This window comes from Heloderma suspectum, chromosome 4 (genome assembly GCF_057233095.1).
Source record: "Heloderma suspectum isolate Gila_16-S chromosome 4, 16-S_ref, whole genome shotgun sequence".
Lineage (NCBI taxonomy): Eukaryota > Metazoa > Chordata > Lepidosauria > Squamata > Helodermatidae > Heloderma > Heloderma suspectum.
Window position 1 is genome coordinate 73441906 of NC_139461.1, and position 25687 is coordinate 73467592.

Sequence of the window (25687 nt, forward strand, 5' to 3'; positions counted from 1 at the left end):
AAACTCACCCAACAAACAGATGGGGCCAATCTACACTAGACAGCTATACTAGATTGCTTTTGTTGTTCAGTCGTTCAGTCGTGTCCGACTCTTCGTGACCCCATGGACCATAGCACTCCAGGCCTTCCTGTCCTCCGCTCTCTCCCGGAGCGTGCTCAAGTCCATATTCATTGCATCAGTGATGCTATCTAGCCATCTCATCCTCTGCCGTCCCCTTCTCCTTTTGCCTTCAATCTTTCCCAGCATCAGGGTCTTTTCCAGTGACTTTTCTCTTCGCATATAACGTTTGGCTTATCCCCATGGCACATCATACACTCCCTAACTTGTTATCCCAATGCTATTTCTCCTTCAATATTCCATCCCCCTCCCAATACTATTTTTATGGGTTATGTGTGAATAACCACACAATCATTTTCAAGCCTACATTCCTGCACAGCTGCAAAGATACATATGCAGTTATTGGACTTTGTTAGAAAAACAACCTGAAAAGTTAGCATGACCAGTGTGTCTGTGCTGTGGCATGTGCTCACGCTGTAAACATAAGTGAAAAAACAAACTGTGACCTTTCAAACTCCCACTTTTCCTGCAATTACAACACTGCGTTGGTGTATGGCACTTGATCACATTATAAACACAGTGGATACCGTACTGTATTTATTAACATCTGCCCATACAGCAGCAATTTCATTTGAGGCAGGCGGGGGGAGGGGGCGGGATTGGCACGGTGTCTGTTAAACAAAAGGGGCTTCATCATTAGTGCAGGAATGGTGTAGGGAATTGGAAGGAAAAGCAAATTTAGAAAGGTGGGCAATCTTTGAACAATATGGTAAGTGACGATATCAACAAATAACTTTACTCACCATTCACTATTCTGATATCCCACAAACTTCCTGGAGACTGAGCCACTATGGTAAATTTAAAAGGTGGTCCATATGGATGACCATCTCGATCATTAGCTGTGATTACTACTGATGGATTTTTTACACACACTTGTCTGATTTCATCTGTCACCGTTGGGCAGTTGTCATTGACATCTTGAATCGTAAGCACAATGGTACTAGTGGCTGTTCTGAAAGGACTATCTGTAATAAAATACAGATGTGAAATGTGAAAAAAACAATTCAGATGAATTGTACCACTCAATAATATGCAAGAAAATGTATGTTGCTGTAAAATAGTATACTGAGGTACCTCTGGCAAACTTTAATTTGTGCCAGTCCAAAAAGTGTCCAGAAAAAAGGGAGGAAGTGGTAGGTTTTAGTGGCTGAGTGCCAAGTTAAACAGCTGTTAAATGCTGAATGGCTGATCACCAAAAATCTACAATTGCATGTCTCTCCCAATTTGAAGGACAGTTTAAAGAGGATATCCTTAGACATTAAGATTTGAGAACAATATGAATAAGCAATTACAGAAGTGTCCTGGACTAGCCAGAGCTCTAAGTTTGTTCCAAAACACGAATGGGGCTACTGTGGCAGTGTGCTTCTCCATTCATTTGAACATATGGGGTATCCGTGTTTACACATTCTGTTGCTGTGTTGGGCAATACATGTTCTGTGCTCCTACCTAGTCTTTGGAAGCTGAGGCAGCAGAGAGTTTGCAGGATGAGGATCTGTACAGAATGTTTGACTAGATAGGCCTTTGGTTTGATCTAGCAAGGTTCTTCTTATATAAAGGAAGAAAAAGAAAGAAGAAGCTATTTTCTTACCTATAGTAATAGCTAGCAGCTCTGCCGAGTATACTCCATTGACTACATAGATTGACTCCCGATCAATCACCTTGCTAAAAGAGACCTGCGCAGTTGTTGGGTTGACTTGAAACCAGGCAGCTGGATCACGTCCTATCTGATAGCTGTTTTGACCAACAGAAATGCTTAGAATTAGCTATACATGCTCAAATGCTGGCACACACCAGAGTTTTGCTAGTGCAAACTCACCCATTTTATTTGCTCAATAATTTCAAGATGAAAAGATATGCTCCAAAGATTGCTCCATCATTCAGCATTTACTCAGAAATAAAATGTCAGTGAGGAATATATTGATATGGGAGAACAAAATATTATACCTGTCAGGATTGATTCTGAGCACAGGGAGATAGTTAGCAGCTCAGATTCAGAAGAGGAGCAGCCAGAACTGGGGGAGGCTTTTTCACAGGCCAGTTCAGATATGGGTAGGCGTGCTTCTCAGGTTACCACCTCCCAGATGGCTGGGCACAAAGCTTCCTCCTTACCGCCCTCTGTGAGAAGCAGTGAGCAGGAGGAGGAGGGGCTTGAGGACTGTGACCTAAGAGATGGGAGGCAGAGACGCAGAGCTAAGAGGGAAATGTCAGGGGCGGAGCTCAGAAGGTCGAACCGGTTAGTGATCCTTGAGAGGCTACGCAGGGAAGCAGCATGCGAGGGGTGGGACCTCCCTCCCTAAGTTAGCCTAGCCAGACAGCCGCCCTTTCAAACTGCGGGCAACCTTCAGTGATCCCATTTGAATCCCCTGGAGGCATTCCTTTGTAGCCAGAGAATCTTTGAGCATTTGCATCTGTAATGAACCTGTGAATAATGAATTAAAGGTGTGAGACTGAAGCCTCTCCTTTTGTGTGTTTGTGAGAGCTTAAGGAAAGAGGGGGCCAAGGGAATCATGACAATACCAGTTAGGGTAGATCTTAGAGCGATTCTATATGTTATTCAGAAAGAGTTCAGGTGGTAGATTCAAGTTGGAGAATTCTGGACAGTACTTCTTCAGACTTTAGATGTGGCAGGGCTTTCACATTTTGGAATGATTTTGAATGTGCTCCCACTTAAAAAAAATAATCTACTGAATGTAGCACACCATGGAAAAAGGTTTAGTGCAGCCCTCTCCCTGAAATGTGAACTTACTACATGCAAGGGGCTGTTTACATGATGTGTGTGTGTGTGTGTGTGTGTGCACACGCGCACGCGGATTAAAAAAATATGACACTCCCCTTGAGCGTGAAGTGGTACAATCCAGAATTTTACCACTTGGGTCTGTGCATTTGGATTTCATAATTGTTTCAGCACACTGTCTTTTGTTAATTAGCAACTCAGAGGCATCATAATAAGTGACCTTCTGACTGATCATGGTAAGCATCTTATCTTCCCTCCAGTCTCCCTCCACCACCTGCAATGAAACACGCCCTGTCCCCACATCAGGATAGATGCCACATCCTGCTACTTCTCTTTTTCAACTACAAGAGCATCCTCTTTGCTGTTTTAATCTCTGTTTGGAGCTCTCCTGTCTAGTTTCCTGCCTATAAAAAGAAAATGAAAGTCAAAAGAAGGAGAAGATATTTCAATCCTATCATCATGATCATGTCTTTTCAAACCCTCTATGCTGTCTTTCTGTTTCTTTCCATATTTACTTCAAACCCCTTTCCCCAGTATTTACAAACCCTGGCCCCTGTAATCCAAAGAGAGCTATGTGCATGTAAGTTCAAGCTTGGACTGGCAAAGATTGGAGAAAGCAGAAGTGTGCTCAGAAGGAGTCCAGAAGTGACCTGGTGCTGCCCTGCCATCTAAACAAGAGAGGCAGCAGAAAGCTGGCAAAGCTGGCTGGATGTGGTGTTGCAAGAAGCAAAGCAAGAAGATGGTGCAAGAAGCAAAGCGAGCAGAAGGTAAAGTCACACACATTTCTGCTTTCGGTACTCTTGCTGTAACAAGCAGAAGGCAATGCAGGGCTCACAGATCTCCCTGTGGGTGAGAATCCTGAGTTTCCACTTCTAATGTCACAGGAGAAGTGGGGAAACAGAAGTGTATGTGACTCAGGGTTTCTATCCTCTTCATTTCTTCTAACATCCAACCAAAAAGAAAAGAAAAAGTCTCAATTAGAGTCAATGGAGGCCTTTTCTCTTTTTTCAACCCCTCTGCAGGATTGGGGGGAATTGGGAGGAAAGGCTTAATCCTTTCCTCTCAGAGCACACTGGCCCCAATCTGAATTGCAACTGCACACAGTTACACTGGAGTAAGGAAAACGTATAGGTTGGCCTTGAGGAACAGAAAACAAATAGAAAAATTCACTTGGCCATAAGATTTGTCTGCATTGTTCCCCACTGGAGACACTGCCCAATAGGTCAGCATTCACCAATCTGCTGCCCTCCAGATGTGTTGGACTATAGCTCCCATCAATATGACCATTTGACTTACTGGCTGGGGATGATGGGAGCTATAGTCCAACACATCTGGAGAACACCAGGTTGTGGAAGGCTGCAATAGGCCTATGAAAGACTCACGCTGCCACATGACATGCTGCACTATTTTAAGTGTTGTTGGCATTTAGATTGAGGAGCAGAGACCAAATACAGAAGTTTGAATGCTGGGGAAGTGTAATATTCTTGCAGTAGAGACCTCAAGGGAAGACAGCAGATGAATACCAAGTGTGGATTTATTGTGCTACAATCTGTTCATCTGGAAAGGCCCTCAATGGTATTGTGAAATTCAAAATCACGAACATATTCCTTTAAGAAGCAATCACACAAAAGCATTAATTCATCTTTGAAAAACTAAAATTTAAAAATAGGGGAAAGTCAGTTTAGAGTGCCACCTTCTGCACCCCAGACTATAATACCGTCCTCTTCCCAAAAGTTATTGTCCCACTTTGACCAGGATGAATGCATGGACTTCACCACAAGGCTATCTTACCGGACATTAGTTGCAATTTTTCCAGTATCCTGATCCATGGCTGGGAATGTTCCGACCTTATAAGTCAGTATACTTTCACTTGTGAAGCCTTCAGATGCAGAAACTGTAATTGTACTTGGACTAAATGCTGGTCCTTCAAGGACATTGATTATTTGTACCGTAATTGTGGTACCTTGAGCTTCAACTTGAGAAGACACTGAAGAGTGGTAAACAGCAACGTTTCGCACACCAATACTGAGAGGTATGCTCGAAAATTGTTCATAATCAATTTCCTGAAAGAAAGAAATGGGACATATCAATTTTTCATATATACCAAAACACACAAAAGGTATTGTACCCACCCATGTATGGATAGTACATTCTGTGTGTGCATGTGTGTGTATACATGTGCATGTGTGTACACAAAGAATAAGATATAGTATTACAATTCAAAATACAACAATTATAATACAACAAAAAACAATAACATGCAGCATAAAACCTTCCCTTGTTAGTGGAGGAGAAATAAAACCAATTAGCAGCTCAGAGTACAAAATAAAGCACAACTCAAAACAATGAGAGTCCAAGGATGCTGATGATTTCAAACCATACATAAATTGTTTAAAAGGTCTGGGTGAGTAAAGAGGTCTTCACCTGGTATTGAAAAGACCATTATGTCTTTCCATGGTGTGTGTGTGTGTGTGTGTGTGTGTGTGTATGGCTACTAGTCAATGGCTATGGCTCTGTGCTACCCCCAGTACCAGAGGCAGTGAGCCTATGTACATCAGTTGCTGGGGAACATGGGTGGGGGGTGCTGTTGCACTCATGCCCTGCTTGTGGGTTCCTGGTCAACAGCTGGTTGGCCACTGTGTGAACAGAATGCTGGACTAGATGGAACCTTGGTCTGATCCAGCAGGGCTGTTCTTATATTCTTATACACACACACTTAATTTTTTGAAACCATTTATCATTTCAGTAACAATGTAATCATCTTGTTAGGACATTCTTGTCCCAGCATGTAACATGGGTGCAGAGCCAGAATGTTTGGCCCTACTTTCCTTTCATTGTGAAGAGCCTAGGGATGGACAGACCCATCCCTGTCCTGTTTTGGCAAATGCCCGCTGAAGCGCTGCCCCCACTCAAGCCCCCCCAGGCCCCCGCTCGAGCCCCCCCCAAGCTTCCCGAGCTGTCAGCATTCACCTTTGGTGTGTCCACAAGCGCCCGCCATTTTTCCAAGCTTGTTTTTACAAAAAAAGGAGGTCTTCAAAAATGTGCATATTTAAGTATGCACAAATTCAGGCTGGGAAAGGTTGATATACGCAATATTAGAGGCGTAAATGGGCCATTTATGCCTCTAATGTTGCATAGATCAGCCTTTTGCAGCCTGAATTTGCACATATTTAAATATGCACTTTTTAAAAGACCTTTTTTCTTAGAAACAAGCTCGGGAAAATGGCAGGTGCTTGTGGATGGGTCCAGGTGAGTGCAGAGAACATCAGGGAGGGCACGGGCAGGGGTGAGCGAGGCCAGAGGCTTGGCGGGCACGGTCCAGTGGCATGGGCAGTGGGGGGGAGCCTGACAGACTCCAGGACCCAGTTGCGTGCCTGCACTATCCCTACAAGAGCCCCTTTATGAAAATATTGCATGTAGGTCTTTCATTCATGCATACAAACAGCAGGAGGATAGCCCTAGAGCCCTTTAAGTGGTGCATGTGGAATTTGTCGCCCTCGACATTGCAACCAGTAATTCCAATTCCTTCTCACTCACACTTCTCTGCTTATCTGTTTCCAAAGCTCTACCTGTTATTGCTCAAACCCATTATTAACTCTGTCAAAAACCTACTGAAACATACAACACGTACACTTCTGTGCTACTACAGTACCAAAGATTCAGTAAAAGTTGAAGCTAGTTACATAGGCAATAGAGCAGAATTCTCCAATTTTTCCATACCCAAGGCAGAGGTTTTCTTTTTTCTTCTTCTTCTGGTTAGCTTAAAATTATTATCATTCTATACCACTGCCCTCAAAGGTGCTCAAGGTGGTGTGCATGATATTCCCATCCTTTTATCCTCACAACAATCCTGCAAAGTAGGTTAATTTGGGCGAGAGTGTCTGGCCATATGCTATTCCCTGACCCGGATAGATGAGTGGAGATCGGAACACGGGTCTTTCCACTCCCAGTCTGACATGCTAACGGTGCCTCTGATTGTGAGTCCGTATGGAGAAGGGCAGCCTTCCGCAACCTGGTGCCTTTCAAATATGTTGGACTGCAACTCCCATCATTCCCAACCAGCATGGCCATATCGGCTGAGAATGATGGGACTTGCAGTCCAACATGTCTGGAGGGCACCAGACTGGGGAAGGCTGTTATAGTGGTTAGCAGCTAATTACTAAACCATACTCTCCATTGAAGGCATCCATCACTTTTACGCTCAGAATTATATTCACATGATGTACACGGAATGCATTACAGTAGTCAGTCCTAGATGCTCTCAGAGGATGAATAACTGAGCACAAGCTATCTCTGTCTCCTCTGTCCAGGAGACACCACAGCTGGCACATCAGCCTAAGCTGGTGAAAAGCTTTCCTTGGCCACAGAGGCTAGTTGGGCTAGGGATGTCAGAGGAATCCATTTGGGGGCTGGAGCTTGGCAAGTTCTTGCTGTCTCAGCCTGCTGGACAATGGCTCAATCATCTACAAGTCAGCCCGGCTCAGGAGTTGGGCCAACTCACAGATTTTTTGGGTGGGGGGTTGTGCAAATTGTGATTTGTGCAAAATCATAGCCATAAATTATCTAATTCATGCAAATTAGACCATTTATGGCCGCGATTTTGCGCAAACTGCAGTATTTACAGCCATGATTTTGTGCAAATTGGCCTGTGATTTTGAGGGGGGGGGGAAACTTGGTAAAGTTCCTGTGTTTCAGGAACTATTGCATGGGTCAGCTTGCAAATGCAAGCCGAGCTGGGTCTGTCGTGGGGATCTGTCAGGCCCCCAAAGGGCCGGATTTCCCCGTGGTGGGCAACCCTAACTTGGGCTTCCAGTGAGAAAACTGGACATAGGAGTACCCTGGTACATAGCTCAGGAACTACTGCAGTAGAGAATGTTGCCTGCCCTAAGCTAGTTGACTTCCCACCTTCAAAAAACAGACACCTTCTTTACCCACGAACACTTCTGCAGTCGGGGACTAAAATTATGCAAACAGTTGTGTAAACTTATTTTTCCTGCCTAGACAAGATAATTGGGGATATAAGATTCTCTCCTTTTCACACACTGACATGGAATCAGATTCTGAGTTTCAATGGTAGTGAAAGAATGTTTGAAATTCATACCTTTACAACCTTCAGAATACCTTCATTAGTTGTTTGGTCAACTATTATTTCAAAGTTGCCTTGTTCGTTTCCAGATATAAAGTAAAATTGTGCAAACCAATTATCTGTATACTCTTGATCTGCATCAAATACTTGTATCCTCAGCAGTTCTTGACTGAGTGAATTTTCTGTTATTGATACTGAATACTAGAAAAGAAAGAAAATAGCTTGTAACACTTGGGGCAACTTCGGTGTTCCCATAAACTTGAAAGAAGCTTGGCATATATTTGCCATTGTGATTTCAAGTTTGCTATGAACACAGAGGAACTACGCTAACGCTACTCATCACTTTGCACTCATATGGATACAGTTACTGTATGGAATGTGGTCACAAGTAGGGATGTGCAAATCAACAAACGGTGAGCTCATCAAGGTTCTCTGAATTCCACCCCAAAGCTTGTTTTGACTCATGTCTATATCAGATTGCAAGTTTTTTTCTCCTTTTTGCATGAAAATGCGTGTCTATTTTCCCAAATATAGGCAGCAATTGTTCACATTTTTGATGCACACTGCATTTTCTCTCATTGTTTAAAGCATGAGTATGCACATTTTCCAAAAAGTATACCTTTTTCATGTGCATTTTTCAAATGTACTCATTTTTCAAGCACACTGCATTCAGGCACCAGTAGGGATGTCAGAGAAATCCGCAACAGATTCAAATGAGATTGGATTTCTGTGAATTGAACTGCGGATTCCACAGTGGACCGGCTTTTTCTGAGTTGTATGGACTCCGCAAACTTACGGACTGTTTTTTTTTACTTTGGGAAGGGGGATTTGTGCAAGTGCGCATTAGTGCAAAAGTGCACTTGCAGAAATGCTTTGCTCCTCTCTTGCATTCCCCACACGTGGAATGTTGGGGAGGAGCAAAGCTGAGCCAGCTTGGTCCCCTCTGCTCCTCTGTTAGAAGGCAATGGAGGAACGAAGGGGACTGAACCATGGCTTTGTCACTCCCCTGCCCCTTCTCCCTTCTGAGGGGGTGGGGCTTGGGGGAGGGGCCTGGCCTGAGGCACTGTGGGCTGGATGGGCTGGCCTGGTGAGCCAAATTGGCCTGCGGGCCAGAGTTTCCTCATCCCTGCTATACTTCATTATTAAACTGTTGTTTTCAGTGAAATCCAGATAAAATGCTTAACATATTTTCTATTCACTTTATTTTTTTTTGAAGGGGAAAGAGAAACTATGTGGACTGATAATCTTAGACTGCTCCAATTGCTACTTGGGCTTCTGATGGCATAAAAATTCACCCCTGTACAGATCTCACTTTCCCACTATTACCTGCCCACCACCATCCCCGAAAGCTATTACAGAATGCGGAACTGATTGTAGCTGGTGATGCTGCTTTAGTCAGTCAGTCTTACCGAGCTCTGTGAAAGGGTTGGAAAGTTATCATTTACATCTTCAACTGTAACCTGGCATAAACATTCAGATGATATTCCATCTGGACCTCCATCCCTGTCTGTGGCTTTCACAACCAGGGTGTATTTACCATGTTCCTAAATGAACATTGGAAGAAGGGGAGGAAAGAAGAAAGAAAGTAAAATTGTGAAAAAAGTTTAAAAGATCACATTAATAAATAATCAAGCACACTTCGATAAAGCAGATAAAAACAATCATCATGAAAAAAGTGCTTTATGTGAGGTATTGAGAAAGGTAGGAAATGTTTGGAATGTCTTCTTCTTTGCTGTTTCACTGAAATCATTTTTGTAGTTGGATGTTATGAGACAGCAATAAGTGCACTGAGTTCAATGGAACTTACTCTCCAGTAAATATGCACAGGGTGGTAGCCTTATGCATATTTGTCTCTGTCATCTCTCTTCTTTTTCTGATTCTTCTTGAATGATTTTTTTTCTTGCAGTAAATGTAAATATGACATTTTCCTAGCACTTAAACTACAGTACTGTTGTAAGCTAGAGGGCCAGAGTAAATGACCTTTCAAAGAGCCTTCCAATCCTGTGAGTCTGGGGATGTGAAAAGGGACTGTTTGATTCCCTACTGTTATGAAGATTAGCTGAGTGGTGCCTCCCCTCAGAGATGGCCATAGACAGACTGTTCTGGAAATGGGGGGAGGGTTACCCTCCCCCCTAAGGAATGCACTAATTCTAGGGGAACAATAGAAGCAAGCCAAGTCTGTAGCTGAGTCCATTTGTGTGGGAACTGGGTCTGAAAAGGAGACAGAGAGCTGACATTGCTCTCTGCAACAAATTTTACAGCACTATCAGTTTCCCAGACATCTGATGGGGAGCCGAAATCTATTGGAGTGTTATTGCTGTGAATCCTCATTTTATGCTCAGCTCATATGTGTAAATAAACTTTATATTATAGAAATGCCATAAGTTTCCAGTGACTTCCTTCTTAGGAAGCTGAGTCCTGGGTAAGCACCGAAAGCCCTGGAAATTCTCACCACTTGGAAGTGGGGGGCACACATGTAATAGTATTTTTCCAGGAGAAACAAGGAAGGTGTGTGTGTGTGGCGGGGGGGGAGGAGAGTTGTTATTGTTTTACCTCTCTGTCAAGGGCATTTGCAATGTGAAGTTCTCCAGCCTCTCTGTTCAAAACAAACTTGGATGGACCTCCAGGAGACTGACTCACAATCTTGTAAGCAATTTTAGAATTCAAATTATTTGGCTCATCTGCATCTGTAGCAGTTATTTTCATCACCAATGTGTCTGAAAAGAAGTAAAAGACCACCCACACAAACAAAAAAAATTAAGAGCTGCACTTCAGTTTATTAAAACCACAAAAATACCACAATTTTTGAGTTCTCTAATTTAGCCCTGTTTGCTAAGACCAGAACAGAAAGCATTTTTATTTCCCCCCGAAATAAATAAATAAATAAATAAATAAAGAGCTACATTTCATAGGAATTCCTTAGTCTCCAGTACTGTGCTTTGCTACAAAAGAATTGTGATATCTCCATGAAAAGTATGTATTTTGCAACTTCTCTGAAGAGACCAATGTTTAGATGGTTGAAGTATCTTGATTTTCTTTAGGTCTCTCTCTCTCCCCCCGCCCCCTTAACCACAGGAAGATACTGTGACTGTAGCTTGAAATTCTTGTAAATACTTTCACGATAGATCATCCTGTCTCTTATTTCTCTAAATTTTAAATGTACTTACAGAGCAATCCTAACAGGGGGTGGGTAGATTTCATGGCAGAGAAACTGATTTTTCCATTCTCCCCTTAGGCCTTTTAAAAATGTTTCCCTCCCATTTCACACTAATTGGAGAGATAAGTACACCTGCTTTAGGCCTGATTTACCTTTTTGGCCTTTTGGGAGGGGGGACAGGTGTTGGAAAACTGATGGGGATTTGGATCCAGCAGATCAAGACCTGCCCCAACATGCCCCCAGAACACCTCTGGAATGCCTCCTCTTCAGCACCACCTGCTGGTGGTGGATGCCATCTCTGCCCCACAGAGGGGGAGGTTTGTAGCATCCAATGGCCCCTCAGCTGCCCTCCCTGGGGAGTTTAGGACTTCTCCTTTAACCTATGGCATTTAAATATATTTGTATATTATGCCTTCATTTGCTGCTATCTTTTTTTTTTTTTAGAATAATTGTGAAAATGATTTAATATCGTATGTTGTTCAAACATGTCTATTTTAATAATTACTGTGTAATGAAAGTTGTATTTGTAGTATTGTTTATAAAGAAAGCATTAGGTGAAGCTGTATGTTTTCTATTCATTGATTTGAGTTGAAATGTGATTTTTCTACCAAAAAATGGCACTATTTATTCTTAAACCAATAAATAGTTACAAAAATATTGCCCGTTCAATGAAAGTGCCTCTATGACAAGGATTGGATAGGATGCTTTTATCCATTCTACCCACCAATTCTAAAATATTTTCATGAGGGGCAGGCCATCTGTCTCTGGGAATAAACATGGTAGATGACAGTTGGCAGCACACACACACACACACACACACTCCACAAGGAACAGAGAGGGTGCTTTTAAAAGTCTGGAGAGACAGATGGAACTAGTTTGCATGATTAAAAATGGACAGGTTGCTTACCCATAACTGTGGTTCTTCGAGTGGTCATCTGAGCATTCACACATAAGGGTTCTGCACCTGCATGGAGCCTCAATTTGGGAACATTCTACAGCTGAGATTTTTTTGGTGGGAACCCATCCCCCACCATCCACTGAGCATGTCCCTAATGATTCCCGCTCGTTCCCTCAGTTCCCTGAGACTGACATGGTACCCTCAGAACCAAAGGAAATTCTTGGTACCAAACTTGAACTCAGGTCCAACACCAAGTGGGGACAGTGGGAGGGTTGTGTGAATACACAGATGACTACCCAAAGAACCACAGTTACAGGTAAGCAACTTGTCCTTCTTCATGGTCTCTGTGCATCACACATACGGGCAACTAACAAACTGCCTTACTAGGAGGTCGGTCGGTCTGTCAACTTAAAATCAGTGACAGGACTGCTCTTCCAAAGGTGCACTCTGCTCATCCTTGAACATCAAGGTGATAATGCCTAGTAAAAGTGGATGGTTGTGATCATGTCACTGCTGGCACAGTTCAGGTAAGGATACCCCGTTATCCAATGCAACCGAAGTGGCCATGCCTCTGGTTGAATGCGCATTTACTGGTTCTGCAATCTGCATGCCCAAAAGGGTATATGCTAATTATATAGTCTGTACCATCCACACTGTGAAACATTGAGAAGAAATTGGCTGCCCTTCTCTCATGACCCCATACCACACAAAGAGCCTCTGTGTGTGTCGAAAAAACTCTGTCTGTGCCTTGTAGAAGGCAAGGGCTGGATGAGCATCCAATGTATGGGATGGCAAGCTTCCAGGAGAGAAGCCCAAGGTCAGTGGATGCCATGGATTCAAAAGGTTCTGCTGTCAAAGCTTTCAGTACCATGGAGAGACTCCAACACGGTACTGATGAACGAACTGGAGGAGCCACATTTTTTATTCCCTTAAGAAATAGATGCACTAATGGGTGCGAAAAAAGTAAGAAAACATCCAGTATAGCATGTTTATCTGAAATTGCTGCAAGATATACCTTAATTGATGAAAATGTCAGTCCCTTATCAAACACTGCATGGAAAAGTGTCAGAATAGCCGAGGTAGGAGATGGAACAGTCTCCCTGCTCCCCCTTCACAAGAGTCTCAAAAAGTTTCCACTTGTGGGCATAAGACACACTTTGTTGCTCCTGGTTGTGAAAAGATCTACTGTCGGAGTGCCCCAGCATCGAAATAAGGTGCAAAGGATTGTCAGATTCAACAGCCATTCATGATTCTCTCAACCCAAATGACTTAGAGTACTGACATGTCCGCTAACATGTCAGTACCAGCAGTGTGGACAGCTATGATATCGATTCCTCACTGGATGCACCAATTGTATAGACCATGGGTCAGGGAGATCAGGCTCTGTGATTGGGTCCCACGCCACCTTGCTTGTTCAAATATAATAAGCTACTACTGTGGTGTTGTCTGACACCACTTGCACTAGTTTGCACTGTAGGCTGGTGTCGAACATGATTTGAGCTTTCCTAACTGCCAAAAGTTTGAGATAATTGATGTTATGGGTTTTTTCTTGATTGTGCCATAGTCCTTGAATTCTTAGAGACCCACAATGCACTTCCCATTCCTCCAGAAGTGTGTTAGTATGATCGATGGTTGTGGATGAAGAAAAGGCATTCCTGCTAACAGATTGTATCTGTGAGTCCACCAGACTCTAGGATGTTGGCAGGCACCTGTAGCTGGTGTCAGTGATGGTCAGAATTTCTCAGAAACCAATTCTGCAGTGGCCTCATACACAGCCTTGCCCATGCCACCACCACTTCCATCACCGCCATGAGCCCTAAAAGTCTCTGGATTATGGCAGCAGTAACCATCTTGCTTATAATACTTTGTCTGCTAGGGCAATAATTGTGTCTGCTTGCTCCCGAGGTAAGTATGCATGGGCAGTCTTGGAATCTAACAGTGCTCCGATTAATTGTATTGTCTGTGTGGGATTAAGCGATGACTTCTCTAGATTGAGATAGAGACCTGAATCCTGGAGCAGCTATACTGTGACCAGAGTGTCTCAGGAAAGACTGGCCCTTGTAGGGGATACACTCAGCCAATCATCCAGGTAGGGATAAATTTGTATACCTCAGAGGCAAAGGTGAATGCATACTACTGCCATGCACTTCGTAAACACACAGGGTGCTGTTGACAGGCCAAAAGGAAACACCCAAATCTGGTATGTCTCGGGGCCAATTGCAAATTGGAGATATTGCTTGTAAGACTCCTCTATCACAATGTGGAAGTATGCATCCGTTAAGTCTATTGAAGCAAACCAGAGCGGTTTGCTCTGGTTTACCCCTTTTGCCAGAGCGGTAGTACGGTGGGCCATGTTATCATTCAGAACTTCTTTGGGATAATGAAGAAGTTGACCTCTCTGAGATCTAGAAGTGTGCAAAGCTTCCCATCTTTTTTCAGTACTGTGAAATAGCGGGAATAAAATCCACTTTGGCAGATATGTAATGGAACTAGTCAGATGGCTCCTTTTTGGAGAAGTGATAATGTCCCTTCCAAAACCACTATCAATGGAGGGGCAGCGTGGATGCCAAGGACAGAGGGTATTGAATTTGATTCTGTATCCCTTTTGGATGATCGACAGCACCCATTTGTCTGATGTTATATGCTGCCACGTGGGCAGGAAGGTGGCCAGGCAGGAGCCAAGGAGAGGATGAATGATAGAAAGGAGGCAGCGAAGAGCAGAGTCAAAAATGCCATTTGCTGGAATTGTCCTTGCCACTCCTAGATGTTCAGAACCAAAAGGATGAATACTGCCTCCTTGATCCCGACACAGACTGCTGTCGATGAGACTGTGCTGTTGATTGATGAGACTGGTGAAAGGGCTGGTGCAGCCAATGGCAGTAATGAAAAGACTGAGGTTGATGCTGTTGGCATCCCAACCTCATCTTCCTCACTGTGGTTCTTTTCTTTTGCACCTACTCCATGACATCATCAGTTCCTGTATTAAACAGTCCATCTTTATTGAACAGGAGGTCCTCAGTGCAGGAATATGCCTCCTGCAAAAGCTCTGCAGAATGTAACCAGGCATGACTTCTTAAAGCTATTGCCCCCACCATTGCCTTGGCACCACAATCAGCCTGATGTGTAGAGATATTAATTTCTTGGCGTGATAATTTTAGTGCCTCAGCTTGAAAAAGGTGCGCTAACTGTCTCCGATCATCTGGCAGATAATCACACAAGGAACTGACTTTTTCCCACAAGAATAGCTGATACCTTTCCATGGTGGCTTGATAATTTGCCACTTTCAGTCCTAATACTGTGGAAGAATAAAGTTGTCTACCCATTAGGTCGAGTCTTTTGCCCTCCTTGTCTACTGGCGAGGAGTGACTTCTTTGACATTGTCCTTGTGATGATTCTACAATCACAGAATTTGGTTTTGGATGGGAAAACAGGAAAGCCACATCCCTCTCCTGTACCTCATACATTGCTTCCAATCTTTTTGAGGTCGGTGCCATTGTCAAAGGGGATTTCCCATGACTGTTGCACAATTTGCAACAGTATAGAGAGAAATTGTATTATTATTATTATTATTATTATTATTATTATTATTATTATTATTAACATTTCTATACCACCTCATAGCCAAAGCTCTCTGGGAGGTTTACAGAAGTTAAACATTGAAATACAATATACAAAGTTTAAAAGCCATTTACATAAAAGAAAATATACACAAACAACATCTAACTAAAAACAACTTTGAACAGTCAGTCATAACTAAAGACACATCCAGGACCAAGTAAAACTCATCATGTTCTGCCAGATGCCTAGGAAAAGAGATAGGTCTTAACCTGGCGCCCAAAAGATAACCATGTTGGTGCCAGGCAGACTTCATTGGAGAGCTCGTTCCACAGATGGAGGGCCACCACTGAGAAGGCCCTCTCTCTTGTTGCCTCCTTCCAAGCTTCCCTCAGAGGAGGCACCCAGAAGAGGACCTTAGGTGCTGAATGTAGAGTACTGGTACTTTCATTTCGGGAGAGGCGTGCCATCAGGTATTGCGGTCCCAAGCCATGTAGGGCTTTATAGGCTAAAACTAGCACCTTGAATTGAGCTTGGAAGCATATAGGCAGCCAGTGCAAGTGGGGCAAAGTCAATCGTATATATGCAGTATAGACAGGCATCGAGGTTTCTGTACATACAGCATTGAAAATGGGATCCTTCAGTTTTTGTGTGGGTTGTTGGGTCTCAGAGCCCAGGGACTGAGCCATTCTAAGGACTTGGTCAGAGAAGTGTCCCAAATCCTCAGATGGTGAGGCACCCTCTTGCATTCCCACAGCCCCATCTGGAGAGGAAATTAACAGCACTACCACTGAAAGAGAAGTAGAGTTGGATTGGTAGTTGTCGTTATCAGATTGTGGAGAAACAGAATGTCTTAACTCCCGAGACTGAGTTGTCGCCACTGGTGGAATCTGTTATGGTATTGGAGAAGGGACTCTCAAAGTCTCTGATGGAGCAACACAGCCCGCTGCAGTTTGAGGTATATCAGCTGGGTATTGAGAACCTGGTACTGGCGGAAGCACGAACATGTCTCGAAGTGAAGGCTTAGGCAGTGGTGACAATGGCATCAGGCAATCCCATGGACGATCATGGGGAGATACAGCTCCAAAATATCACATACGATCATAATAATATCTGTCCTGGTGCCTTCAATCACTCCAGTATGAATGTCAAGGAGGGAGAGACCATTCTGAGCACCTGTCCTATTCATATACTGGAGACTGAGATCTCTCGCATCTTGGTGGAGGAAAATAATAACCTTCCTTGTGATCCTTCCCCGTGTTATTTTCAACCTTCCCTACGCAGGGTTGAAAATACTGAATCTGGAGATCCTTCTCAGTATCGAGGATCATGTTGATCCTGTGGGCTCATAAAGGGATGGCCAGCATGTTCATCAGCTCCCAAATGGTATCAAGTACTGTATTTCACCCTATGAAGTTGAGGGTAGCATAACTGGTTCCTGACATTCTTCCTTATTCGGTACCGATGGTACTACAGCTAAAGGTGAATCCAAAAGAGGAAGAGAAGTTGGGACAATTGATAATGATTATTTTGCTTTTCCTTAGGATCCCTAGATTCCCATTTCTTCTTTCTCTTTGAGTATCTGCCGCTGACTTTGACATTTTGGCTTTTTTGCCATTTTTTTTAGCCACTGTGAAGGCGAGCGACTGCCCTGGAGTTAGAGGGTCTACAAAAAGAGGACTTTGTCACCAGTTGGGAGGCCCCTTGAGAAGTCGATGAGGAAGAAGACAGTGGTTTGTTGTGACATCTTAGCCTTGGGCATAGGCACTGCCTCTAGTGCCCCTTTTCAGAGCTCCTCATGGAGTCTATCTGGCCAATTGCATCTAGCCTGTTTCGTGAAAGACTGGCAGTGGGGACAAGTTTCTACTATGTGTCCCTCTTGTAGACACAAGACACAGAGGGAATGTCCATCTTTAGAATTTTACTGCTGCACTTCACACATTTTCAAAAAAAGAGCCTTTGAGGCCAAACACCCTAAGGCGATCCAACAATCACATAAAAGATCACCAGCCAAACAAAAGGAAAATAAATTCAAAAAGATGCAGTAAGGAGAAAAAAAAAGAAAGTAAGAGAAAAGCAAGAAAGAATAAACCTCAGTTTTATCAGAACGAAACAAATGCAGTCTTTACAGACAGTGTTCCCTACAAGGCTCACACAATGGCAGTCAAAGAAGAACTGAGGGCACAAGCAGGAACCATTAGCGATGCGCACAGTGGATGGTGGGGGATGGGTTCCTGCTGGAAAATCTCCTCAGTTACAGAATGTTCTTGAATCAAGGTTTTGCGCAGGTGCAGAGCCCATATGTGTGATGCACAGAGACCACAAAGAAGAACCCACAGTTTGCTAACCATGAGTTGTTTCAGAGCATGTGGGGGTGAGCATGATGGCTCCCAATGACTTGCCTGTTTCTGCTTTGCTAAATAACCCAGGAATCCTGTTCCTGGATTGCTCTCCATGACATCCAAGCCAGAACTCTAGGTTGTTGAGGGAGAAACAACCGAAAGTTTTAACCCATGGCTTGTACTTGGGTTATAACTCTGGATTGCTTCTTCCTCAACAACCCAGAGTTTCAGGTTCGTACGTCATGGAGCACAACCAAGGAATCTTCCTGGGTTGTCTACCAATCCAGAATTGGGTGAGCAGTTAGGAGCCAGTATGCTGGTTTAATTGTGTGAATTAGGTCAGACTGGACAACTTTTCCTCCTTTAAAACCCCCCAAACAACCTGGAAGTTAAGCCTCCGTACCCACATTATTGGGGTTATTTTCCCCCGTCACTAAAAAAAATAGCTCGAATGATCCTTCCCATTTTGCTTCCCTTCTATAAGGTCATAAAATAGGGAAGAACTATTTTAGTTCAGGCCTTTCACTGGTTTATTGGTCTGAAACACCAGCATGACCTTGCCCATAGACATGTTTTTTGCTCTCCATTTTAAACATTTATTTGCTAGTGTGGAAAACCTTTAGAGCAGACCACTCAAATCTTTGAGCAGTTTATTTATTTCAGTAAATAATACACCTGATATGAACAAATGCCTTCTGTTGTAAGCCAGACACACAATCAAAGCTACTGTTGCTGAGGACAGCTGGGGACTACTTTAATCAGGAAAGGTTGAGTGGATAAAACTTTTATTTGGTCATTTCTACATCTCAAGGTAAGTTTTCCTATGATGATGAATATATTATTTGTAAAGCTCACAAGTAATAGGAAGAAAACGACTGGATTTAAATGTCGAGGGGTGCAATCCAGCCAAGGGTAAACACTTGTATATGCCATTGATTTCAATATGACATAATTAAACAGAAGTTTAATTCTCCTGTTGTCATAAATGAGCCATGCAGCACAATCTATGCATGTTTGCAAGTCCCATTGAGTTCAAGTATGTGTGTATAAATTGCAGCCTAAAAACCGCCTCTGTATCCTGCCCTATGTTTCAAAGAGTTTTGAGAAAATCAGAAAGTATTGATTAAGAGAGTTACATATATACTTTTCTTTACTGGCAGCTATACCAGAAATGGCAACAATGTACTTACTTTCCATGCTGCTCTCTATTATTGATCCTGCAAACATGGCTTGTGTAAATACTGGTGCATTGTCATTTATATCCAGAATGCGAACTCGAAGGTCAAGTTGTGTTTCCACTGATTGTCCAGTGATAACATTGATAGCATAACATTTAATCTGGATTAGAAAATTTAAAAAAAAAATATTTAAAAAGGACTGTTCTTAACCATTCAAAATACTGAAAACCACTCACTTGTTAAATAAACAACTTTCATCTAATTTATCAATTCTGATATTGTTGTTATTGTTATTATTACTTATTATAACATGTTTCCTGCCTTTACTCACAAGTTCAAGGCAGCAAAATGAGATAAATATTAAAAACAACCATAAAAAGAGTAAAAGCAGCATAATAAATAATAAAAAACTCCTTAATAGCAATGCAAACAGCCACCCATGTTATAATATCATAATCAGTGGAATGCCACACCAGAGAAAAATCAGCAGCAAAATGAAAAATATGGCCCCAAAGCTCCTTTCTATAAAGGAATGTTTTCACCATACGGCAGAATGCCATTCAAGAGGGGTGAAGGTAGGCTTCCCTTGAGAGGGAGTTACAGAACTTGTGTGCAGCCTCTGAGAAGGCCTTCATTCTGATTCCTCCCAGACGTACATCAGAAGTTGAGGGGCCTCTGCAGATGACCTTAGTAAGTAAGCAGGCTCCAGTGAGGAAAGACATCTTTCACATATTCCAATCGTAAATTGTAAAGCGAAAGGAGCATATAGTTAGAACTTACAATAAACACTGGATTCGCCTCTCGATCTACTATTTTTGTTATATTAATTTCACCAGTCTTTTGATTTATGACAAATACTCCAAAGGGATGCTGATCAATCCCTACTCCAGATATTTTATATAGAATTGGTTGAGTTTCCTCACAATCAGATCGGATCTGCAAGAGAAAGCAAAACAAAACTAGTTTTCTTCTTAATGATTCGGATGCCTTTCTCAACCTTAAGCGGTCCCTACGTGATCCTTAGCAGCTCTGACATCAACGTTGATACAGGAGTTGAATCAGAAAATTAACAAATGGGAATGGTATCATCTGTGATTTAACAGCACTTACTAAAACCAGAAGAGAAGCACTCCAGAACTTGCTGCTATGTGTACTAAGAGCCAGTGCAAATATTACTGCAGCTGTTTTATTCATGCAGTTAACTTCTCTCATGTGAGCAGTGTAATATCAAAGAAGGAGTCTCACAGGAGATGGCCATGCAACTGACGCATTGGGGCTGTTCACACAACACGTTAACCCACACTCAGTGGTTGAGTGTGGATTGTTGTTGAACTATGAATTGTTGAACTGTGGGTTAATGTGTTGTCTGAACCCAGGACATTTTCCTCAGGGTGGCTTGTTAACCATGCAGTATGGCTTGTTAAACACCTTGAACAACCCAACAACAAACCATGGGTTCTCAAGGTGGCTTGTTCGAGAAAAATAACAAGTCATCCTGCAGAAAACTTCCCGGGTTCAGGCAACACGCTAACTAGGGATTTGGAGAAATCTGCAACAGAATCAAATGAGTTCAGATTTTTATGAATCTTACCTGCAGATTAGTCAGTGGACTGGCTTTTCCCCTGTCAGGAAGATTCTGCAGACTTGCAGACTGTTTTTCTAACCTTTGAGAAGTTTGCGCAAATTTAGTCATAGAAAAATATGGAAAAAATTTAAAAAACTGGCCCCAAATGTGCATTTTCCCATAGGCTAAAGTGTGAAAATGCACATTGGGGGGATTTGCACATTTGTGGGAAATTGCACATTTTTGCAAGCACAAATTTGCATTGCACAAACATGAATTTGTGCAAATTCAGAAACTTTTAAAAAATCCGATTTCATCAATGAGTGGATGATGGAATGAAAGGCATCTGACAATCCATGAAACACAGACAGAATGGATTTTACACAGTTGCATACATCCCTAACGCTAACCCATGGTTCAGCAAACAACTCACAGTTCAGCAACTGTGTTGTGTGAACCCAGTCGTTCTGGTCTGATTCTGTCATTGATTCTGGCTTAATAAACCATGTTTTATTAAGCTGGGAGCAATTGTTGGGCCTGCATGCTCCCACTCCCTCTCATCTCTTTGGCTGCCAACTTTGGTGCTTGAGTGGTTATTTCTTTAAATTACAGTATCCCACAATGTTTGAAATGGGAACTATGGTTTGATGTTTATTTACTAACCAGACTCTGAAACTAGGATCACAGCACTGAAGATAGTATGTGAGGAGAGGGAAGGGGTGAGAGGCCTCCAACACCCATTTCTGGCATAATAAATCATGGTGTCATATCCAATGTTAGTCCTACATAGAGTAGGCTGATTGAAATGAATGTAACTTAAGTTAGTCATGACTAACCTGTCCCATTCTTTTAAATGGGCCTACTCTATCTAGGACTAACATTGGATACTAAGTTTATTAAGCTAAGATTGTTACATCCAAACTGACCCTCTTTCACTTGAGCAACCTACCTTCTTTTGCAAACTTCTGTTTTTGAAATTAATTTGTTAAACCTGTTTTTATATCTGTAGTTGCTGTGATCCACCTGCCATTTTGTGATCTGTCTGTGGCAGAATGCTCATCCAGACACAGTTTTAACAGTAACACAAAGTGGTGAGGAAACTATCCATCTCATCATTGCCCTCTGTTTATGTGAATCTTTACTTTCCCTTTTCTCTTTTGATTTTTAGGTGTTGAAGATTGCCTTCTCCCTTTCTATGATGCTGGCTTGCCCATAGAGTTGCACCACTATTCTCCTGCAGCAAAGCTATATGCCCATCCGTTAGGAAGTGATGGGATATCACGTAGGCATTGCATGGAGACTTGCAGGAGTATCTCAGAATGGGTAAACTGCACTTGGATTGTGCTTTGTCTGAATGTGTGAAAATGCCTGAAGCTAAATACTTAAAAGGTAAGATGCACAATGTTCTTAAAGTGAATGGAGGACTTCACTCTTTAATCCAGGGTTGCACAACCTATGGCCCGAGAGCCATGCACCCCATTCCACTGCTGAACCTTGTCACAGACTGAGCCCTAGCAATTGCTAAGCTGTTTGATTTTGATTTATACATCACAGAATATTAAATACCAGATCACCCTACCAAATTAAAAAAAACAACTCTTAGAGCTACAGTACTATAAGAAAAACAGCTACCTTATTATCAAAGTTTATCAGATCTTTGCTGTCACTTTCACACATTAGCTTGGGAGTCCATTCTTTCAAGCCCAGTGGACTTCGCTAGTTAGCCAGTATATGGGAGGATTCTTGTAAATTACTAAACAAAAAAGTACAAGTATTTTTAAAGGTGCTTAGACCTTACCTTGGCAATTGGATTTCTCTTTGAATTATCTTCTCCTTCCCTACAGGCTGCAGCAAATTTAATCCATTCTCGTTTCTGCCTTCGATATGTTTTCCATCTCTCCACACCTTTTTCATTCCATTCTCTCACCTTGAACAAAAAGCACACTAGCATTACTATGACTAATGGACTGCCATTATGAAGCAACTGTTCTGAATACTCAACATTATATATAATGTTACATATAATAGGCTAGCTCTGGTTGTTGCCTGTTTTCTTTCTTGAGGCTCCACCCCTGAATATCTCTAATGTTGCAGGATGCTCACAAATATTCAGACTTCTGAGAGTGAAGGGTCCACTGCAAACCACTGCCATTGTGGGGAGAAGTAGAAGATCTGGTTGGCTTTGCTATTACTTTGAGAATCTGTTTACTGTAGTGGGACCAAGGGGCCTGGAACCAGGTAAGCTGCAAACTGTGGAATTAGGGGCATAGGTATGGGCAGGAACTCTGCACAGTCTAGAGACAGAGGAGCTGTGGGTCACTGGAGAGACACGTGATTCAGGGCTAGGATTCTGAAGGAGGCAGGAGGAAAGTGTATGAAAACAAGGCCTATATGTAAGAAAGGCTGTGTACTGATTAAAGCCAGTATGGGATTAAATTACCTCAACATGAAAACTGCCAATGCTGAACTCCAGGGACACCTAGGAGAACAAAAAGAACAGAGTCAACACGATCCTCTTGTAATTTATAAGTTCGTATAAATACACTTCATCTATATCAAAGTCTGAATACTTTCTGAAGTATCCTGGAGTCTGAATACTTCACAGAGATAAAATATATGGAGATAACGAATCCTGTCCCACAATGTTCTTATGCAGGCCCATACACACACATGTATTTTCCCCCTCAACCCACCCTCCCTTCCTCATTTGTATCATTGCCTTCTGCAGTTGAAATCAACGCATCTCATACACTTCTCACTATCAGGGCTTAGAGCAGCCTTCCCCATCTGGGTGCCCTCCAGATGTGTTAGATTAAATTAAAGACTCAAACAGCATGGGTCATGCTGGCTGGGGATGATGGGAGTTGCAATCCAATACATCTGGAGAGCATCAGGAAGGGGAAGGCTGATTTATAGTGTTCAAATCCAATACATCTGGAGAGCATCAGGAAGGGGAAGGCTGATTTATAGTGTTCAAATCCAATCATCCCTGACCATTTGATTCAGCATTTGCCTAACAAATCAGCAGACACATGCAACCTGCACTACCATCCCGCTTTGGGCAAATGTTCCAGTCATGCCCCCATTGAACTCAGTTATAATTCTGGCTCAGATCCAAAGGACCAGATGGGAACTTTCCATGTAGCAGGCCTTAGAGGTTCCATCTTCTGATTGTGGGTCCCTTCTTGGGAAGGGACCCACAAAATGTGCCCTTCTTGGGAAGGGACCCACAATAATTTATACACTGCTGACAAAATGTGGTGGACCCTCGGGAGCATCCGCCAAACAGCACAAAAAGTTGCAATAGGAAATCAAGAAGCACTCGGCTATGTGGAAACACTTGTCTGTAGAAGCACTTGGCTATGCATAGAGAGTACTCACCCTACAACAAAACAAGACTGTATAAACCATTTTAGATTAGATGTGTGTGTGTGTGTGTGTGTGTGTATATATAGATGTGTGTGTGTGTGTGTGTATATATATATATATATATATATACACACACACACACACACATACATACATATATATATATATATATATATATATATATGAGAGTTATGCAAAATACTGTTTAATACATTACATAAAACTTATGTTGGCTTTATGAGAACAGTCATCTGAGCACCTGCATGGGGGCGATTTTGCAATATGAGAAAGATGATTTAATTAGTAACTCTTTCTTATGCTTTCTTGAAAACTGGCCTATATTGTCTTGTTTTATAGTCTGTTCATTTAAGTTGGCAGCTATGATGTGATGCGATTTGGATGAGATGGTGGGAATTAAGGCAGGACATAACTAACTTATACCCCACCTCCATCGTTTCCTTTATGTCAAATGATAGATTGTAAGCTCCTTGGGACAGGGATTTGTACTTTGTGAAGAGCCACGCATGCTGGTAGCTATATAGGCATGGCTACTTCTCAGTTCTGCCAAAAGGCCAAACTAGATGTGACACTAAATGCATTAGTGCTGCTGCATCTTTAAAAACAACCAGTTAATAGCAGGCATGATCCCAGGGCGTAGTCTGAAGGCACATGAGGCAGCCGCCTTGCTGAAGCTAAGCTTCCGTCGTGCATTAAAAACGTTGTTGTTCAGGCACAGGCAGGCATTTGGGGTGGGTTAGGGTATTTTAGAAAATGTTTTTATTGTAGAATTTTATAGTTTTAAACTGTTTTTATTGTATGTTGTACATCGCCCAGAGTGGCTGGGTGACCAGCCAGATGGGCGATTAATAAATTTAATAATAAATAAATAAAAATAAAATAAGCAGGTTTGGGTCTGGTCAGTGCTTGGAGAGGAAAGCACCTGGGGACCACATGTAGCCACCTTGAGTTCCATGATGGAAGAAAGGTGGGATATAAGTTAAATAAATAAATGGGGTGGGGAGACCTTGATCAGAAATGTTGTGCACAGGGTGGGGGGATTAATACTTTCCTTCTCCACCATGATCACAATTAAAATTGCCCCTCCAATAGCTGCTCTTAGTCCTGGATGGACGCTCCCATTGCCATTTGTGCGGATGAGAGCTTCCTTCCCAAGGCTAATAGCTGCAGAGAAAGGGGATTATCATTTAGATTATGGTTGAGGAGGTGAGCTGTGGTGCTCACAGCATGCATGGCTCTTCATAAATGAAAATTGCCCCTCCCCATGAATTTTTTTAAAAATTAAAGATGCAACAAGTGACAGGCTTAGCATTGTGCCTTAAGTCAAGAGCGTTTAAATCCCATGATTTCAATGGCAGATCTATAAGGATGTGCTTAAGTTCCCCACTGATATATTTTGCCTGGATATTGCAATTTTAAATCCACTGCATGCAAATGTGATAAACTATAATGTCTCCCCATATGTCTATTTTCTTCTTGGGTCTCTAACAACTATAATTATTCTCCCTATTTCTGAAGTTAATTGCTGAGTGCCGATCGTTATGTAGCCAGAATGGCATCATCCATGCACAAGGGGGAGGTATCAGCAGGCTTGGGGGAACCCCAATGTTAGTAGAAGTACACAAAATCTGTAAGGGGAAAATTCCTAAGGAGGGGGAACCCAAAACAA

General features: G+C 42.4%; 1 protein-coding gene across 1 annotated transcript in view; it reads right to left on the reverse strand.

Annotated features, from left to right (window-relative positions):
• The window catches only part of LOC146347021 (desmoglein-4-like), a 43627-nt gene extending 19918 nt beyond the window's left edge, over positions 1-23709 (reverse strand). The window contains exons 1-11 of the mRNA XM_084851460.1: positions 23680-23709; positions 23072-23110; positions 22430-22558; positions 19848-20003; positions 19080-19227; positions 10491-10654; positions 9347-9481; positions 7953-8138; positions 4643-4914; positions 1706-1848; positions 861-1082 (exon numbers count right to left, since the gene is read on the reverse strand). Of these exons, the coding sequence (XP_084707586.1) occupies positions 861-1082; positions 1706-1848; positions 4643-4914; positions 7953-8138; positions 9347-9481; positions 10491-10654; positions 19080-19227; positions 19848-20003; positions 22430-22558; positions 23072-23110; positions 23680-23709 (1624 nt within the window). The remainder of the gene's footprint in view (positions 1-860; positions 1083-1705; positions 1849-4642; positions 4915-7952; positions 8139-9346; positions 9482-10490; positions 10655-19079; positions 19228-19847; positions 20004-22429; positions 22559-23071; positions 23111-23679) is intronic.
• Between the last annotated feature and the right edge of the window lie 1978 nt (positions 23710-25687).